The sequence below is a fragment of the Mycteria americana genome, chromosome 5 (genome assembly GCF_035582795.1).
Source record: "Mycteria americana isolate JAX WOST 10 ecotype Jacksonville Zoo and Gardens chromosome 5, USCA_MyAme_1.0, whole genome shotgun sequence".
NCBI lineage: Eukaryota > Metazoa > Chordata > Aves > Ciconiiformes > Ciconiidae > Mycteria > Mycteria americana.
Window position 1 is genome coordinate 68,172,004 of NC_134369.1, and position 13,203 is coordinate 68,185,206.

Sequence of the window (13,203 nt, forward strand, 5' to 3'; positions counted from 1 at the left end):
CCAATCCCAGTAGGCAGCTTGGCATCACACAGCTGCTCAATCACTTTCCCCCAGTGGAATGGGGGGAGAGAGTCTGAAGGGCAAAAGCGGGAAGACTTGTGGGCTGGGAGAGGACAGTTTAGTAGGCAAAGCAAAAGCTACATGCCCAGGCAAAGCAAAATAAAGAATTCATTTGCTACTCCCCTGGTCTGCTGAGCAGACCTGCCTTTTCGGGAAGCATTCCGCCTCCCTGGGGCTCGGGTTGAAGGCGTTACCGGGAAACTTCCTAGCCTTGTACGGCCCTCAGGTTATTAGCCTTCTTGCTTTTTCATGTGGGTACCAACTAAGCTGCGATGACAAGCCCAAGGGCGGCCAAAAGAGACTTCAGGGCCTCGGGGAGGTTGTTAAAGGGATCAGGAGCGCAGGTAGTATTCTCCTCTGTCCTGCTCTTTGTGCTCTGCTGGTGGCTCAGGACAAGGAGCCATCAGCCAGACCGCAGCAGCGAGGAAGCACGGAGGATAAGGAGGAGGAAGAAAGGGAAAACCTTGCACAGCAGCACCCTGCCAAGAGCGTCGGCGTCCTCGTCCTGATGGTCTCCCCATGCAAAGGAGCTGGTGATGACCACAGTGGATACAAAGATTCCGCCTCTCCACTGGGGAACACTGGGATTGCTGCCACACGTTTCCTCCTCAGCAAAAGCACACTCTGGGGAGTCTGCCCCAATGCAGCTGAAGAGGCCGGTTGCAAGGAGGCTTGTGACAGAGATTCCCGTGACCACCTGGACGGTGACTGCCCTCCCTCTTTGAGAGAGTCCATTCTCTCCGGGAGCTTTACCCTGTGCAAAGGTGCCAATAAACGGCAATGATGCAATGTCAACCCACCACGGCATCCACGGGACTTAACACATGCAGCAAGGTTAAAGAAAGCTTTTGCGATGTCTCCAATTCAAAGCATGCGCTTGTGCAGCCGTGAAGCTTCATGCTGGAACTCAGTCGCGTTGGGTGCGACTCATCGCGCAGACGGGGTTTGGCCACTGACATCCTGCCACAGCATTTGAGAGACTGCTTTGCAAACGTCTCTGAGCAGTGCACGTGGTTCCCTCCACCACCAGGAGGTATCAGGCTTGCCAGATAGCCGGGGGCTGTCTGAGGGGGTTTCTGTGTCCCTGACACCCTTGGGCTGTGTGTGGGAGGGACTGGCCAGCAGGCGGCAGGTCTTGGGAGAGTGGGGCGGTGCCGGCGGTCCCCGCGGCCACTTCCAACCGTGGGAGGTGTTAGGAAACTTTCGCAACCGACCCGTGCCGACCCAGGAGAGAGGCTAGGATGCAAAGTATAGCATTACAAGAGTAGCTCTTTATTCGTGCGCATGAGGTGCCCCATTCAAATCGGGGCACCCCGAATGCGTTTTTACGCCAGGTTCTTATACCTTTCTCTAGCGTTCAGGTACAACATGATTTCACCAATCACTACTTAACACACACACACTACTGTTCTGCAAAGCAGCCATAATTCTGTGGCGTCACCATCCATCTGCTTCTTTCTTGAGCTAAACGACCCTGGCGTTGGTCTTGCCACAGTTACTTACCTATGATGCCAGATAATGGGAAAGTTGCTAGAGGGAGCACAGAGGTGCTAGAGGGGCTAGGATGCAGACATGATAGTCTGGGACTGGAGAATTCAGAGCACGTGACTAACGGACAGGATCCAGGAAAAGGCAAGCAGGCAAAGCGGAGCCACCCGCCCACCCGCATTAGAACCAGTGCCACCAGGAAAGCACGTAAGGTATCAGCAACTGGAGATTCCTTACTGAGAGGCACCGAAGCACTTCTTTGCCACCCAAACAATTTCTCTAGAGAAGTTTGCTGCCCACCAGGACTTCACGTCTGTGACGTCGCTGAGAGGCTGCCAAGCCTGCTGAACCGTACAGGATATCGTGCACTCCTCCTGTGCAAAGTAGGGTCTAACAATACTGTGACGAGGCAACTTAGAACCATCCAAAGAGACTGTCTTTCCCTCGGAGCAATGCTAAAAGGATCAGGAGCACAGGTGGCGTTCTCCTCTATCCTCCCAGAGGAAGGGGTTCAGGAAGGAGGAGACAAATTGAACAGGTGAATGCCTGGCTGCGTAGCTGGTACTCCAGGTTTTGGCTTCTGTGATCACGGATCTACCTTTGAGAAGCCGGGTCTGTTGGGAGCCAATGGCATTCACCTGACCTCATACCACAGGGAAAAAGGTGGGAGAACGCGGGACACAGAAAGGGAAGGGAAATCCCTGGGCAGCAGCCCTCTGCCAAGAGCGGCAGCGTCCGCCTCTCCGTGGTCTCCCCAGCGCTGCAGCCGGTGAAGACCACGGTGGCTACAAAGATGATTTTTGCCCTGCTTTCCCTTTGCACTGTCATGGCCATGGTGGCGATTTCACATGGGCCGAGAAACTCCCTGGCAGCTCCGGCTGGGCAGGGACCAAGCGAGAGGCACCACTGATGTGCCTCCGTGTATTACACTGGGGTGCGGGTGGAGATCTGCCCGTCCCAGACACTCCCCAGGAAGTTGGTACCGCAGAACGGAACACGGACATGGACAAGACAGTGCTCTACTGGCAGTGGGGACTTGCCCAATGGGCAATCTCGAAGCTCATCCCCTCATCACCCTTGGGAAACGTCCCTTTGGAAGCAATGTCCTCTCGCAGTGGCACACCAGGAACAGAGATCCTGCCATGGAGAGGCCCCATCCCACCACCAGGATATACGCCACACCCACGCATCGGTGTCACAAAGGCACCAAGAGCACAGCCATGTCCACAAGCACAGAGGTCAGCACCAAAGGAGCCAATCCCATCTCACGGGATGGGATCTCAAGGAGCAAAGCATCCATGGGGTCGCGTCACCTGATTTTATGTTTGGTAAGGGTTTGGGGGGGCTTCTGTCTCCTTGGTAAAGGCAGCCACTGGGAGCCCTGTCCTGCCGCGTGGGTGTGTATTTTGTGGGTGCCAGGGCTTTGGCTGCCCGGGGCAGCTGTGAGTCGCTGAGCTGGGGTGGGGCTGAAGGCCGGGGCTGGCCGGCGGGCGTGCCTGTGATGCGCTCTGGCGCCTGTGACAGCACAAGGGACGAGTCACAATGGGGGCGGTGATCAGGGGCGCCAGCAGGCAGCGCTGCCCCAGTACGGCCTGGGCCAGCGGTGAGTGTGCACGCGTGGGGAGGCTGGGCTGGGCCGGACGAGGGCCGGGGCAGAAACGCGGGCCCCCGGGGGGTTGGGTTCTCACCCTGCATCGAGGGCCCAGCCGCTCGCGGGAACGCCTTGGGCAGGACACGGTGCCGCCGCTGCCGGGGCTGGGCACAGGCCTTGCTGCCTCCCAGCTGCCTCACCCCCTCTGCTACCCGCCCCCAGCTCTCTGCGGCTCCCATCCCCGTTCCCCCCCACTGCCAGCTCCCCCCCTCCCAGCCCTACTGAACTCCTTCTCTCCCTCCTCCTGCAGGCCATGGCTGCCACAAAATTCCTCGCCCTGGTCGTGCTAAGCATCATCCAGTACCCGCAGATGGTTGGTGGTGAGCTGGATGAGGCCACACGTGAGCGCGTGCAGCAGCACGCGGACAACCTGAGCCAGGAGATGACTCGGCTGCTGCAGGAGCTGGAGCTGAGGAGCCAGGAGCAGAGTGGCGTGGACTGGGGAGCCCTGCTCTTCGCTGCCTTGCAGCAGTGGCAGTTCTGGGCCATTGCTGGCGTCCTGGTCCTCCCCTTTGGGCTCTGGTGGTGGCTCAGCAAAAGGAGCCCTGAGCCAGACAGCAGCAGCGACGAGGAGAGCTCCAGCAGCAACACAGACCAGGAGGAGGAGGAAGATGACAGTGACGATGCAAATGACCTGGGAAGGTTTTTTGAGGAGCACATACAGTGGCCAGTTCAGGACCTTGCCACAGAGTGCCGGGTGGTGAAGGCAGTGGTGGCCGACCTCATCCGTGTCTGCCAAGTGCTCTTGTCAAATAGTTTCTTCCCAGTGCTGCAACCAGCCATTGGGGTGGGCAGCGCCTTCGAAGGTTGGAGTCCCCGTGAGGAAGACATCATCTACCGCCTGCTCGTGCCCCTGCAGCCCCCCCGTGGGCACGCCTTCCACCTGGAGCTGGGCACTGCAAGGGAGATGCTGGCGAGGAACTTCTGCATCCGCGTGGAGCTGGAGTGCACCTGCACGAGGGAGCGGCCGGCAGGAGAGATGCTGTGCTTCCTCCACCACCCCGAGGAGGAGCTGAGGAGGAATCAGGACCCCAGCCTCCTAGGCACCCTCTGCACCGGCTCCTACCTCGATGTGCAGAAAACTGCCCGCTGGTTCCAGATATTGGTGAAAGCTGCCTGGGTGGTTTTGCCCGAGTCGGCCCAATGCCGTCTAACGGTGCTGCCCTCCAGCCGCTCCTGCAAATTCCGGGTGACAAAAGGCAACAACAAAAGCCTCTGCATTGAGATGATGTTTGGGGTGCAGCAAGGTGACTCGGACATCTTCCTGAGCAGCCAGAGTACAGAGGCCATCTTCACCCCAAGCACGATGTGGACCGAGAGCTGCGCCGTGGCAGAGGTGAAGTTCTTCAGGCACGTGGCCAGGCAGGCCCCGCACGACAGCTTCCACCTCAGATGCCTGCAGGTCTGCGCCCGCATCCTGGTGGGCACAGGCTTTTCCACCTATACCTTGAAGACAGTTGTGATGCACCTCCTGACCACCATACCCCTGTCAGGCTGGCGCGGGAGGGATTTCCTGCTGCGGCTGCAGGATATCATGCGATACCTGCGCTGCTGCCTGGAGGAGAAACGCCTTGACCACTTCTTCTTTGGCAACGAGAGGGTGCCTGAAGAGATCAGCTTGCCCCCAGACTTCCGAACAGTCGAACCGCTCAACCTCTTCCAGCGCCTGGTGCAGCACCCGGCCACCCATGCCGAGGCGCTGCGTGAGTTCGTGGAGTTGCGAGATCGGCTCACAAGACTGCTGATCTACGGCCGCTGAAAGAGGTCTTCCTGCGCAGAGCTCTGTTTGTGGGTCTCACAGCTGACAGCAGATGATGACCTCATAGCGTAGGGAAAAAGAGGGGAGACTGCGGAACATTTCACACGGAATCTGCCCATCCTAGACACTCCCCGGGGAGCTGGTGCCGCTGAACTGAGCACGCTGGACACGGAGAACATGCTGCTCTATACGCAGTGGGCAGTGCTGCCGCACCTTTCCTCCCCAGCAAAAGCCCACTCTGGGGAGTGGGTCCCGATGCAGCTGAAGGGAGGGGCCATTGCAAGGAACCTCGCGCCAGAGACTGCCGGTACCACCTGGACAGCGACCGCCCTCCCTCTTCGAGAGAGTCCCTTCCCTCTGGGAGCTTTACCGTGTGCAAAGATGTCAACAAATCTCTTGTTTAACGCACAAACGAGTGTCCGTGCATCACTTTGTCGGGGAATGGGGGCATAGGGTGCTGACTGCTCAGCTGCCGCAGAGTCAGGGAGCATTTTGCAGAAGAGCTGGTGCAGTGGGCTCTGGTATCATGCTTCACTGGGCTTTGGCTTCCCAGGGGTTGTGAACCAATCCCAGTAGGCAGCTTGGCATCACACAGCTGCTCAATCACTTTCCCCCAGTGGAATGGGGGGAGAGAGTCTGAAGGGCAAAAGCGGGAAGACTTGTGGGCTGGGAGAGGACAGTTTAGTAGGCAAAGCAAAAGCTACATGCCCAGGCAAAGCAAAATAAAGAATTCATTTGCTACTCCCCTGGTCTGCTGAGCAGACCTGCCTTTTCGGGAAGCATTCCGCCTCCCTGGGGCTCGGGTTGAAGGCGTTACCGGGAAACTTCCTAGCCTTGTACGGCCCTCAGGTTATTAGCCTTCTTGCTTTTTCATGTGGGTACCAACTAAGCTGCGATGACAAGCCCAAGGGCGGCCAAAAGAGACTTCAGGGCCTCGGGGAGGTTGTTAAAGGGATCAGGAGCGCAGGTAGTATTCTCCTCTGTCCTGCTCTTTGTGCTCTGCTGGTGGCTCAGGACAAGGAGCCATCAGCCAGACCGCAGCAGCGAGGAAGCACGGAGGATAAGGAGGAGGAAGAAAGGGAAAACCTTGCACAGCAGCACCCTGCCAAGAGCGTCGGCGTCCTCGTCCTGATGGTCTCCCCATGCAAAGGAGCTGGTGATGACCACAGTGGATACAAAGATTCCGCCTCTCCACTGGGGAACACTGGGATTGCTGCCACACGTTTCCTCCTCAGCAAAAGCACACTCTGGGGAGTCTGCCCCAATGCAGCTGAAGAGGCCGGTTGCAAGGAGGCTTGTGACAGAGATTCCCGTGACCACCTGGACGGTGACTGCCCTCCCTCTTTGAGAGAGTCCATTCTCTCCGGGAGCTTTACCCTGTGCAAAGGTGCCAATAAACGGCAATGATGCAATGTCAACCCACCACGGCATCCACGGGACTTAACACATGCAGCAAGGTTAAAGAAAGCTTTTGCGATGTCTCCAATTCAAAGCATGCGCTTGTGCAGCCGTGAAGCTTCATGCTGGAACTCAGTCGCGTTGGGTGCGACTCATCGCGCAGACGGGGTTTGGCCACTGACATCCTGCCACAGCATTTGAGAGACTGCTTTGCAAACGTCTCTGAGCAGTGCACGTGGTTCCCTCCACCACCAGGAGGTATCAGGCTTGCCAGATAGCCGGGGGCTGTCTGAGGGGGTTTCTGTGTCCCTGACACCCTTGGGCTGTGTGTGGGAGGGACTGGCCAGCAGGCGGCAGGTCTTGGGAGAGTGGGGCGGTGCCGGCGGTCCCCGCGGCCACTTCCAACCGTGGGAGGTGTTAGGAAACTTTCGCAACCGACCCGTGCCGACCCAGGAGAGAGGCTAGGATGCAAAGTATAGCATTACAAGAGTAGCTCTTTATTCGTGCGCATGAGGTGCCCCATTCAAATCGGGGCACCCCGAATGCGTTTTTACGCCAGGTTCTTATACCTTTCTCTAGCGTTCAGGTACAACATGATTTCACCAATCACTACTTAACACACACACACTACTGTTCTGCAAAGCAGCCATAATTCTGTGGCGTCACCATCCATCTGCTTCTTTCTTGAGCTAAACGACCCTGGCGTTGGTCTTGCCACAGTTACTTACCTATGATGCCAGATAATGGGAAAGTTGCTAGAGGGAGCACAGAGGTGCTAGAGGGGCTAGGATGCAGACATGATAGTCTGGGACTGGAGAATTCAGAGCACGTGACTAACGGACAGGATCCAGGAAAAGGCAAGCAGGCAAAGCGGAGCCACCCGCCCACCCGCATTAGAACCAGTGCCACCAGGAAAGCACGTAAGGTATCAGCAACTGGAGATTCCTTACTGAGAGGCACCGAAGCACTTCTTTGCCACCCAAACAATTTCTCTAGAGAAGTTTGCTGCCCACCAGGACTTCACGTCTGTGACGTCGCTGAGAGGCTGCCAAGCCTGCTGAACCGTACAGGATATCGTGCACTCCTCCTGTGCAAAGTAGGGTCTAACAATACTGTGACGAGGCAACTTAGAACCATCCAAAGAGACTGTCTTTCCCTCGGAGCAATGCTAAAAGGATCAGGAGCACAGGTGGCGTTCTCCTCTATCCTCCCAGAGGAAGGGGTTCAGGAAGGAGGAGACAAATTGAACAGGTGAATGCCTGGCTGCGTAGCTGGTACTCCAGGTTTTGGCTTCTGTGATCACGGATCTACCTTTGAGAAGCCGGGTCTGTTGGGAGCCAATGGCATTCACCTGACCTCATACCACAGGGAAAAAGGTGGGAGAACGCGGGACACAGAAAGGGAAGGGAAATCCCTGGGCAGCAGCCCTCTGCCAAGAGCGGCAGCGTCCGCCTCTCCGTGGTCTCCCCAGCGCTGCAGCCGGTGAAGACCACGGTGGCTACAAAGATGATTTTTGCCCTGCTTTCCCTTTGCACTGTCATGGCCATGGTGGCGATTTCACATGGGCCGAGAAACTCCCTGGCAGCTCCGGCTGGGCAGGGACCAAGCGAGAGGCACCACTGATGTGCCTCCGTGTATTACACTGGGGTGCGGGTGGAGATCTGCCCGTCCCAGACACTCCCCAGGAAGTTGGTACCGCAGAACGGAACACGGACATGGACAAGACAGTGCTCTACTGGCAGTGGGGACTTGCCCAATGGGCAATCTCGAAGCTCATCCCCTCATCACCCTTGGGAAACGTCCCTTTGGAAGCAATGTCCTCTCGCAGTGGCACACCAGGAACAGAGATCCTGCCATGGAGAGGCCCCATCCCACCACCAGGATATACGCCACACCCACGCATCGGTGTCACAAAGGCACCAAGAGCACAGCCATGTCCACAAGCACAGAGGTCAGCACCAAAGGAGCCAATCCCATCTCACGGGATGGGATCTCAAGGAGCAAAGCATCCATGGGGTCGCGTCACCTGATTTTATGTTTGGTAAGGGTTTGGGGGGGCTTCTGTCTCCTTGGTAAAGGCAGCCACTGGGAGCCCTGTCCTGCCGCGTGGGTGTGTATTTTGTGGGTGCCAGGGCTTTGGCTGCCCGGGGCAGCTGTGAGTCGCTGAGCTGGGGTGGGGCTGAAGGCCGGGGCTGGCCGGCGGGCGTGCCTGTGATGCGCTCTGGCGCCTGTGACAGCACAAGGGACGAGTCACAATGGGGGCGGTGATCAGGGGCGCCAGCAGGCAGCGCTGCCCCAGTACGGCCTGGGCCAGCGGTGAGTGTGCACGCGTGGGGAGGCTGGGCTGGGCCGGACGAGGGCCGGGGCAGAAACGCGGGCCCCCGGGGGGTTGGGTTCTCACCCTGCATCGAGGGCCCAGCCGCTCGCGGGAACGCCTTGGGCAGGACACGGTGCCGCCGCTGCCGGGGCTGGGCACAGGCCTTGCTGCCTCCCAGCTGCCTCACCCCCTCTGCTACCCGCCCCCAGCTCTCTGCGGCTCCCATCCCCGTTCCCCCCCACTGCCAGCTCCCCCCCTCCCAGCCCTACTGAACTCCTTCTCTCCCTCCTCCTGCAGGCCATGGCTGCCACAAAATTCCTCGCCCTGGTCGTGCTAAGCATCATCCAGTACCCGCAGATGGTTGGTGGTGAGCTGGATGAGGCCACACGTGAGCGCGTGCAGCAGCACGCGGACAACCTGAGCCAGGAGATGACTCGGCTGCTGCAGGAGCTGGAGCTGAGGAGCCAGGAGCAGAGTGGCGTGGACTGGGGAGCCCTGCTCTTCGCTGCCTTGCAGCAGTGGCAGTTCTGGGCCATTGCTGGCGTCCTGGTCCTCCCCTTTGGGCTCTGGTGGTGGCTCAGCAAAAGGAGCCCTGAGCCAGACAGCAGCAGCGACGAGGAGAGCTCCAGCAGCGACACAGACCAGGAGGAGGAGGAAGATGACAGTGACGATGCAAATGACCTGGGAAGGTTTTTTGAGGAGCACATACAGTGGCCAGTTCAGGACCTTGCCACAGAGTGCCGGGTGGTGAAGGCAGTGGTGGCCGACCTCATCCGTGTCTGCCAAGTGCTCTTGTCAAATAGTTTCTTCCCAGTGCTGCAACCAGCCATTGGGGTGGGCAGCGCCTTCGAAGGTTGGAGTCCCCGTGAGGAAGACATCATCTACCGCCTGCTCGTGCCCCTGCAGCCCCCCCGTGGGCACGCCTTCCACCTGGAGCTGGGCACTGCAAGGGAGATGCTGGCGAGGAACTTCTGCATCCGCGTGGAGCTGGAGTGCACCTGCACGAGGGAGCGGCCGGCAGGAGAGATGCTGTGCTTCCTCCACCACCCCGAGGAGGAGCTGAGGAGGAATCAGGACCCCAGCCTCCTAGGCACCCTCTGCACCGGCTCCTACCTCGATGTGCAGAAAACTGCCCGCTGGTTCCAGATATTGGTGAAAGCTGCCTGGGTGGTTTTGCCCGAGTCGGCCCAATGCCGTCTAACGGTGCTGCCCTCCAGCCGCTCCTGCAAATTCCGGGTGACAAAAGGCAACAACAAAAGCCTCTGCATTGAGATGATGTTTGGGGTGCAGCAAGGTGACTCGGACATCTTCCTGAGCAGCCAGAGTACAGAGGCCATCTTCACCCCAAGCACGATGTGGACCGAGAGCTGCGCCGTGGCAGAGGTGAAGTTCTTCAGGCACGTGGCCAGGCAGGCCCCGCACGACAGCTTCCACCTCAGATGCCTGCAGGTCTGCGCCCGCATCCTGGTGGGCACAGGCTTTTCCACCTATACCTTGAAGACAGTTGTGATGCACCTCCTGACCACCATACCCCTGTCAGGCTGGCGCGGGAGGGATTTCCTGCTGCGGCTGCAGGATATCATGCGATACCTGCGCTGCTGCCTGGAGGAGAAACGCCTTGACCACTTCTTCTTTGGCAACGAGAGGGTGCCTGAAGAGATCAGCTTGCCCCCAGACTTCCGAACAGTCGAACCGCTCAACCTCTTCCAGCGCCTGGTGCAGCACCCGGCCACCCATGCCGAGGCGCTGCGTGAGTTCGTGGAGTTGCGAGATCGGCTCACAAGACTGCTGATCTACGGCCGCTGAAAGAGGTCTTCCTGCGCAGAGCTCTGTTTGTGGGTCTCACAGCTGACAGCAGATGATGACCTCATAGCGTAGGGAAAAAGAGGGGAGACTGCGGAACATTTCACACGGAATCTGCCCATCCTAGACACTCCCCGGGGAGCTGGTGCCGCTGAACTGAGCACGCTGGACACGGAGAACATGCTGCTCTATACGCAGTGGGCAGTGCTGCCGCACCTTTCCTCCCCAGCAAAAGCCCACTCTGGGGAGTGGGTCCCGATGCAGCTGAAGGGAGGGGCCATTGCAAGGAACCTCGCGCCAGAGACTGCCGGTACCACCTGGACAGCGACCGCCCTCCCTCTTCGAGAGAGTCCCTTCCCTCTGGGAGCTTTACCGTGTGCAAAGATGTCAACAAATCTCTTGTTTAACGCACAAACGAGTGTCCGTGCATCACTTTGTCGGGGAATGGGGGCATAGGGTGCTGACTGCTCAGCTGCCGCAGAGTCAGGGAGCATTTTGCAGAAGAGCTGGTGCAGTGGGCTCTGGTATCATGCTTCACTGGGCTTTGGCTTCCCAGGGGTTGTGAACCAATCCCAGTAGGCAGCTTGGCATCACACAGCTGCTCAATCACTTTCCCCCAGTGGAATGGGGGGAGAGAGTCTGAAGGGCAAAAGCGGGAAGACTTGTGGGCTGGGAGAGGACAGTTTAGTAGGCAAAGCAAAAGCTACATGCCCAGGCAAAGCAAAATAAAGAATTCATTTGCTACTCCCCTGGTCTGCTGAGCAGACCTGCCTTTTCGGGAAGCATTCCGCCTCCCTGGGGCTCGGGTTGAAGGCGTTACCGGGAAACTTCCTAGCCTTGTACGGCCCTCAGGTTATTAGCCTTCTTGCTTTTTCATGTGGGTACCAACTAAGCTGCGATGACAAGCCCAAGGGCGGCCAAAAGAGACTTCAGGGCCTCGGGGAGGTTGTTAAAGGGATCAGGAGCGCAGGTAGTATTCTCCTCTGTCCTGCTCTTTGTGCTCTGCTGGTGGCTCAGGACAAGGAGCCATCAGCCAGACCGCAGCAGCGAGGAAGCACGGAGGATAAGGAGGAGGAAGAAAGGGAAAACCTTGCACAGCAGCACCCTGCCAAGAGCGTCGGCGTCCTCGTCCTGATGGTCTCCCCATGCAAAGGAGCTGGTGATGACCACAGTGGATACAAAGATTCCGCCTCTCCACTGGGGAACACTGGGATTGCTGCCACACGTTTCCTCCTCAGCAAAAGCACACTCTGGGGAGTCTGCCCCAATGCAGCTGAAGAGGCCGGTTGCAAGGAGGCTTGTGACAGAGATTCCCGTGACCACCTGGACGGTGACTGCCCTCCCTCTTTGAGAGAGTCCATTCTCTCCGGGAGCTTTACCCTGTGCAAAGGTGCCAATAAACGGCAATGATGCAATGTCAACCCACCACGGCATCCACGGGACTTAACACATGCAGCAAGGTTAAAGAAAGCTTTTGCGATGTCTCCAATTCAAAGCATGCGCTTGTGCAGCCGTGAAGCTTCATGCTGGAACTCAGTCGCGTTGGGTGCGACTCATCGCGCAGACGGGGTTTGGCCACTGACATCCTGCCACAGCATTTGAGAGACTGCTTTGCAAACGTCTCTGAGCAGTGCACGTGGTTCCCTCCACCACCAGGAGGTATCAGGCTTGCCAGATAGCCGGGGGCTGTCTGAGGGGGTTTCTGTGTCCCTGACACCCTTGGGCTGTGTGTGGGAGGGACTGGCCAGCAGGCGGCAGGTCTTGGGAGAGTGGGGCGGTGCCGGCGGTCCCCGCGGCCACTTCCAACCGTGGGAGGTGTTAGGAAACTTTCGCAACCGACCCGTGCCGACCCAGGAGAGAGGCTAGGATGCAAAGTATAGCATTACAAGAGTAGCTCTTTATTCGTGCGCATGAGGTGCCCCATTCAAATCGGGGCACCCCGAATGCGTTTTTACGCCAGGTTCTTATACCTTTCTCTAGCGTTCAGGTACAACATGATTTCACCAATCACTACTTAACACACACACACTACTGTTCTGCAAAGCAGCCATAATTCTGTGGCGTCACCATCCATCTGCTTCTTTCTTGAGCTAAACGACCCTGGCGTTGGTCTTGCCACAGTTACTTACCTATGATGCCAGATAATGGGAAAGTTGCTAGAGGGAGCACAGAGGTGCTAGAGGGGCTAGGATGCAGACATGATAGTCTGGGACTGGAGAATTCAGAGCACGTGACTAACGGACAGGATCCAGGAAAAGGCAAGCAGGCAAAGCGGAGCCACCCGCCCACCCGCATTAGAACCAGTGCCACCAGGAAAGCACGTAAGGTATCAGCAACTGGAGATTCCTTACTGAGAGGCACCGAAGCACTTCTTTGCCACCCAAACAATTTCTCTAGAGAAGTTTGCTGCCCACCAGGACTTCACGTCTGTGACGTCGCTGAGAGGCTGCCAAGCCTGCTGAACCGTACAGGATATCGTGCACTCCTCCTGTGCAAAGTAGGGTCTAACAATACTGTGACGAGGCAACTTAGAACCATCCAAAGAGACTGTCTTTCCCTCGGAGCAATGCTAAAAGGATCAGGAGCACAGGTGGCGTTCTCCTCTATCCTCCCAGAGGAAGGGGTTCAGGAAGGAGGAGACAAATTGAACAGGTGAATGCCTGGCTGCGTAGCTGGTACTCCAGGTTTTGGCTTCTGTGATCACGGATCTACCTTTGAGAAGCCGGG

The 13,203-nt window shown here is 57.9% G+C and overlaps 2 protein-coding genes across 2 annotated transcripts; both read left to right on the forward strand.

Moving 5' to 3' along the window:
- Positions 1 to 2,690: 2,690 nt before the first annotated feature.
- Positions 2,691 to 4,958, forward strand: LOC142409901 (inositol 1,4,5-trisphosphate receptor-interacting protein-like 1). Its single transcript, XM_075501657.1, is given in 3 exon segments — positions 2,691 to 2,876; positions 3,248 to 3,307; positions 3,309 to 4,958. Coding segments are annotated over 3 exon segments (1,896 nt in total).
- A 3,253-nt stretch (positions 4,959 to 8,211) lies between these two features.
- On the forward strand, positions 8,212 to 10,479 carry LOC142409902 (inositol 1,4,5-trisphosphate receptor-interacting protein-like 1). The gene is given in 3 exon segments (XM_075501658.1): positions 8,212 to 8,397; positions 8,769 to 8,828; positions 8,830 to 10,479. Coding segments are annotated over 3 exon segments (1,896 nt in total).
- The last annotated feature ends 2,724 nt before the right edge of the window (positions 10,480 to 13,203 follow it).